This window comes from Octopus bimaculoides, chromosome 6, assembly GCF_046866305.1.
Source record: "Octopus bimaculoides isolate indiv1 chromosome 6, ASM4686630v1, whole genome shotgun sequence".
Lineage (NCBI taxonomy): Eukaryota > Metazoa > Mollusca > Cephalopoda > Octopoda > Octopodidae > Octopus > Octopus bimaculoides.
Window position 1 is genome coordinate 27,641,799 of NC_142933.1, and position 6,900 is coordinate 27,648,698.

Below are 6,900 nucleotides of genomic sequence, written 5' to 3' on the forward strand. Positions count from 1 at the left end.
TGTTAAGCATTTTCTCCAGCGTGCTAACGATTTTCCAACTCACCGCCTTAAAGACAAACAAATATTCTTTTCTACTCTAGGCACTAAGCCCGAATTTTTTTGGTGGGGGTGACCAGTCGATTAGATCGATCCCAGTACACAACTGGTACTTAATTTATCGACTCCGAAAGAATGAAAGGCAAAGTCGACCTCGGCGGAATTTGAACTCAGAAAGTAAAAACAGACGAAATACCTCTAATCATTTTGCCCTGCGTGCTAACGTTTCTGCCAGCTCGCCGCATTTAAAAACAAATATTAATGAAGAAAAGTTATTGGATTCTAAGATGTTTCCGCGTAGATTTCTTACAATTATTGTACTTCCGTTGTATGTAGCACCTTATCTTCAGGGATAAAATATGTTTTAGCATTTATGTTTCGATCGGAGATCAAATCCATCGAAGCATAGTGTAAATAAAGATTTTTGGCTAAAGCCCAAGTCCACAAATCGGAGTGAAGGAGTTGATCGACCCCAGCACTCAGTCGCTTGACCCGCTAAAAATTGCAGTCAAATTTCTTTCTAATTTGCCTTTCATCGTTTCGGGGTCGATAAAATAAGTACCAGTTGAGCACTGGGTCGATGTAATTGACTTATCCCTTCCCCAAAACTTGCTGGCCTTATGCCAAAATTTAACTAAATTTCTTTTAATTACACCCTACCCGTCTTTAAAAAATAAGAAGGATACATTAGATTATATAGTCCTAGGTACGTATGCTCCATCTAAAATAACAGCTGCTGGGATTGTCGGGGAAGGAACGCCTTTGATCAGAGATTTATTCGTTCAGAGATGACTTGGGGTTAGGCACCAATTGCAACAACTAGTATTTATTTTATCGATCCCGCGAGAGAGTGAAACGTAAATCTCAAACTCTGCGTGATTTGAACTCAAAACTGAAAGAGACGTAACTACATACCACAAAGCCTTTTCTCCGGCTGCTCTATCGATTTCTGTTAACCCCCTCCTCCACCCAAAATACATTTTTGGCGTTACCCTACTGATTCTACCGATCAATCACCTTTATAAATGTGGAAATTAACAGGAACGCCTTATCCCAGAAGATGAAATTAATGATAATCCGTCAAACTATAATCATATTAACAACACATTTCATACATTTAATTAATTAATTAGATTCATTTTCGAGGCTGTTGTTTAGGCCCAGGTAGCTAATTAACAGAGTCGTTAGAGCTTCTGTTAATAACTTAAAATATTTGTTCTGATTCCCTTGGTTCAAATCCCGCTGAGGTCAGCTCTGCCTTTCAAAAGTTATCTTTTATTTGTTTCAGTCATTAGACTGCGGTCATGTTGGGGCACTGCCTCCAAGAACTTTTAGTAGATCGAACCAACCACAGTACTTATTTCTTTAAGCCTGGTATATTTTATCGGCAATTTTTTACTGAACCACTAAGTTACGAGGACGTAAACACACTAAGACCTATTGTCAAGCGGTGGTAGAAAACAATCACACACACACACACTCACAGATGGACTGAACCCGGAGCCATGTGGTTGGAAAGCAAGTTCCTTACCACACAGCCACAAAACCTACCAGCCCAGAGCAGTGGACTAGTGGAATAATTTTGGTGTCGCATGCAATGTTTCTCATACGAGGTGGACTTTATAAGGATTGAAAAATGAGGCAGATAAATTGTCGTGTTTGATCATTTAGGAACAAGGCCAAGAATTTTAGGGAGGTTGTTAATCGATATCATTGACCCCAGTACAAGACTGGTACTTTATTTTATTGATCCCAGAGGGATGAAAGGAAAAGTTCGCCTCGATGGCATTTGAATTCAGAGCGGCAGAGAGCATATCAAACACTGAAGGGCGGTTCTCCGCCTTCTGATTCTAACGCCAGCGACGATACTGGCCCGAAGCTGTGTTAACTTACCTCTCCTTTAAACAACATCAGTGACGTGGAGAGGTGGAGACATGCATGGGAAACTGTTGGTTTTCACAAAATACCTTGCTTACGCCTGCTCCTTGGAGGGTACCATTCCCGGTGCAGATACTCAGAGGATCTACGACAGATGAAAAATACAAGTGATTGTTTAGTCTCAGGACATCTCTGCCATAGCAAATTTGCGTTCAAATTTGTACAAGCTTGGTCATCCAGTCTATTTTTAGACGGCGGAATGTGATTTTTTAATGGAAATTTAGCTGCTATTTCTATTAAATCAAGCGGCCACGTAGAGGGTCCCTCATTGGTCTATGAATCTCACCGGATAGAATAAAATCGTCTTTTCTTAAACTTTAAGTACATTTTACATGTCCTTTCTATAAAAGAATATTTCTAGTTAGATAATTAATCCACTGATTAATTAAGAAGTATTACGTTAGAGATAATTATAGAACTCTATCTTTTCTATACGAATTTATAAAGGCTGTGATGTTTAGTTGCTGCAATCTTTAGTCCCCAAAAAGGCCATGATCGAATTTATTAGAGTTGTATGAGTTTAGGTTAAGGTTAGGAGACGTTAGAATTGGGATTAACTTATGATAGATCTTCATTTCAGAGTTTGATATTCTATGACTCATTCAAAATGTGTGGTTTTTCGACAAACTCACAGCTAGCTGAGTCGACAGAGAATCAACAATCATCTTGACCGAAGATGTGAAGATATTCCGCATCCTGCTACGAAGTCTGCTCTGTATTCATGGCCAACATGTGTAATTTTCTGGGTCCCTGACCAAGTACTTGACATTCTCTAGTTCAGTCTGACTAATTATAAGCAGAGAGCTATAATCAACGGGTTCACAGTACAAAGTCACCAAGCATTTAGATAACTTATTATGTTGAATTCAAATCCTCCTTGAGATGGTTATGGAAACCCATCTCAGGGATTTTTTTTTTAATAACTTATTATGTTGAATTCAAATCCTCCTTGAGATGGTTATGGAAACCCATCTCAGGGATTTTTTTTTTAATAACTTATTATGTTGAATTCAAATCCTCCTTGAGATGGTTATGGAAACCCATCTCAGGGATTTTTTTTTTAATAACTTATTATGTTGAATTCAAATCCTCCTTGAGATGGTTATGGAAACCCATCTCAGGGATTTTTTTTTTTAATAACTTATTATGTTGAATTCAAATCCTCCTTGAGATGGTTATGGAAACCCATCTCAGGGATTTTTTTTTAATCTAAAATTCTGGAGATACAGAATATTTCAGGATCCTTAAGAGCTGTCTACGATTTGACAGTGATCCTTAAATCTCTTAGCTTATTACTAATTCGATTAAAATAATTTTGATTGATTGCAATTTCTTTTCTAATTTAAAGCTGACGAAGATCCGATGTGTCAAGATGTGAAAGACGACGTTGTTCCTGATCCATCCAGTTGTTACCATTTCTATTACTGCCACTATGGACGGTTAGGACCAAGACACCGATGTCCAGCTGGCACCGGCTTCTCTACGCACAGTAAGTCCTGCGAATGGTCGGCCAAGACAAGTTGTGGTGGACGCATGCGGCGTTAAGTCTTTACGACATGACTTAAACATCCTTAAAACAATCAGTTTTTAGCAGGACCGTACAAGTATTAAAGAAAGCAACACTAATAACAAATAATAACAACGCCAACAATGACGACAACAACAACGAAGACGATGACAATAAGAGGAGGAAGAATAGGACAAAGAATATCAAATGTATTTTTTTGTGCAAATGATAGCTGAGCTGTTTCTAGGAAGACAAGCTCAATGGATTAGTATTCTAAAGGTCTATTTATACCTTTCTTCTATATTACGCTGATTCTGTCTCATTTACATTTATGTAACTTTGAAAATAAACTACAATTAATCATATTAACAATAATAATTAAAGTGTTTGCAAAATATTTCAAAGAATTGTATTTGTTTTATGATTCACAACCCTTGTAAATTAAACATTCGACTGGATTTACAATACTCCTATTTTCATCTAATAAAAGTAGTATGGTGGAGACGCAATGGCCCAGTGGTTAGGGCAGCGGACTCGCAGTCATAGGATCGCGGTTTCGATTCCCAGACCGGGCGCTGTGAGTGTTTATTGAGCGAAAACACCTAAAGTTCCACGAGGCTCCGGCAGGGGATGGTGCCGAACCCTGCTGTACTCTTCCACCACAACTTTCTCTCACTCTTACTTCCTGTTTCTGTTGTGCTTATAATTCAAAGGGTCAGCCTTGTCACACAGTGTCACGCTGAATATCCCCGAGAACTACGTTAAGGGTACACGTGTCTGTGGAGTGCTCAGCCACTTGCACGTTAATTTCACGAGCAGGCTGTTCCGTTGATGGAATCAACTGGAACCCTCGACGTTGTAAGCGACAAAGTGCCAACAAATAGTAGTTTGAAAAGGGTTTAGAAATTCCAAGATACCACGACGTGGATATGAAGTAAGAGCAATAAAAGTGGGGAGAATGAAAGCCATCTCATCACCTTGTACACAACTAACCCCCCACACACACACACACACTCTTGCAACTCACAACGAAGGAACAGATCAGTCAACTCCTATATGGCATTGCTTGATTTGCAAGAAATAGCAGCTAAATCTCCCTCAAATTACATCCTACCGTCTTTTAAAAAGGGGATAGCGCATTTAATAGAGTAGCCCTGAATAAACTGTATCTGAAGATAAGATACGATAGACACGGCACGGACAGATTGTCTTTGATCATGTCTACGACTAAACACCACCAGAGATAATTCACGCGTGATAACTCGCCTAATTTAAACATATCATTAGACAGAAGGACAAAAGTGCAATACAGAGTTTGAGCTACTTTGTTGGGGTTAGAAAATATTTCTTCATTTATAAGTTCATATTCTTCTACAGTGAACAACTTAGACTTACTTAAAAAATATTGTTTACACGTCTAGGAAAGTTCTCTTATTACGCTTCTACAAACATATTTCCACAAAAGCGCTTCACAAACATACATACTTTTACTAAAGTACTGCGCATACCGGTCCACCTACACACTGCTTTACACTATCACTTCTACTGCACCTCTAACGTCTCTACTCGCCTAACGTCTACTCTCACCTAAACTCATTCTAACCATTACTAGTATGTTCCATTGAGCTGCGTGTTGGCATATTTTCAGAGTCCTTTGTGATACTCGTTCCAGCTCTGAGTTCAATTCCTACCAAAGTCCACTTTACTATTAATCCTTTGTTGTTCGAAAATAAAGAATACTAAGGATCGGTTCTTAGTTTCTCTCTCTCTCTCTCTCTCTCTCTCTCTCTCTCTCTCTCTCTCTCTCTCTCTCTCTCTCTCTCCCTCTTTATTTATTTCTCTGTGGGTGTGTGATATATATATATATATATATATATATATATATATATTTACATACAGCGCTTATGACCCTATGCAGAACCCTGTACACACACACATACACAAACAAGGTTTGCCCCATAACCAACATCGTATTTTGAAAAATACCCTAAGATTTCTAAAATTAACGCACACGCACGCACGCACACACACACACACACACACACACACACACACACACACACACACACACACACACACACACACACCTACACACACATATACATACACAATTTGCTCCAAAACTAACATCGTATTTTGAAAAATACCCTGATAAGATTTATAAAATTAACGCGTGCGCACACACACGCGCGCAGACAGTGGTAGCAAACTTTTACAGGCTTAAAAAAATGATACCAATACTTCAGTAAAATATTTCATACTTCACTTATATTTTGGTCACTATTCTCTTAGAAACGGTTTCCATGGCATCGTACACACCGACCCCTGCATCCCAAAACTGCAGCAACTCAACGCATGCTCAGGTTTTTCTTTCTAGCGGTTTCGTTTCCAATCACGTGAGAGGGTTCGCGTGTATTGATAGATGACTTTATGAGCTTTTTCTGTTTTTTTAAGTTTTACTTATGATTTGTTGTTCTAAAAGGTTAAAGAATTGGGATAGCGATCGATATATCATGGTTTGGATACTGGCAATGGGTGGCGCGCAGTGTCCCTGATCAAGGTATTTCGTATCACGTTGCTCCATCACATTCAGTACCAGTCTGGTATTGGTACCACCCTCTCTCTCTCTCTCTCTCTCTCTCTCTCTATCTATCTATCTATCTATCTCTATCTCCCTCTCGCTCCTCTCTCTCTCTTTGTCTCCCCCTCTCTCTCTCTTTGTCTCCCCTCTCTTTCTCTCTCTCTCTCTCTCTCGCTCCTCTCTCTCTCTCTCTCTCTCTCGCTCCTCTCTCTCTCTCTCTCGCTCCTCTCTCTCTCTCTCTCGCTCCTCTCTCTCTCTCTCTCTTTGTCTCCCCCTCTCTCTCTCTCTCTCTCGCTCCTCTCCCTCTCTCGCTCCTCTCTCTCTCTCGCTCCTCTCTCTCTCTCGCTCCTCTCTCTCTCTCGCTCCTCTCTCTCTCTCGCTCCTCTCTCTCTCTCGCTCCTCTCTCTCTCTCGCTCCTCTCTCTCTCTCGCTCCTCTCTCTCTCTCGCTCCTCTCTCTCTCTCTCTTTGTCTCCCCCTCTCTCTCTCTGTCTCTCTTCTTGAGGTGGCATATCCCAGATGTCCCTCTAGATCCAGGGCGGAGTGTTCAAGAGGTTTATCAACGTCTTAGAAGAAGAAGCACAAGAAGAAGAAGAAGAAGAAGAAGAAGAAGAAGAAGAAGAAGAAGAAGAAGAAGAAGAAGAAATTAGTTGTGGTTGGACCTGTGGTCAAAAATAACCAATTCGCCGTATGCAACCACGACGCCCTCACTAACCCATAGAGGAGTTGACAGCCCAAGGTAGATGTGTGTGTGTGTGTGTGTGTGTCTGTCTGTCTGTGTGTCTGTGTGTGTCTGTGTCTGTGTGCGCGCGCGCATGTAAGTGAGTCTGTGTGCACCTG

At 40.3% G+C, this 6,900-nt stretch overlaps 1 protein-coding gene across 1 annotated transcript in view; it reads left to right on the forward strand.

Moving 5' to 3' along the window:
- LOC106869806 (uncharacterized) overlaps window positions 1–3,876 on the forward strand; it is a 13,695-nt gene extending 9,819 nt beyond the window's left edge. Inside the window, exon 3 of the mRNA XM_014915666.2 lies at window positions 3,323–3,876. Within this exon, the coding sequence (XP_014771152.1) occupies window positions 3,323–3,519 (197 nt within the window). The 3' untranslated portion in view covers window positions 3,520–3,876. The remainder of the gene's footprint in view (window positions 1–3,322) is intronic.
- Window positions 3,877–6,900: the final 3,024 nt, after the last annotated feature.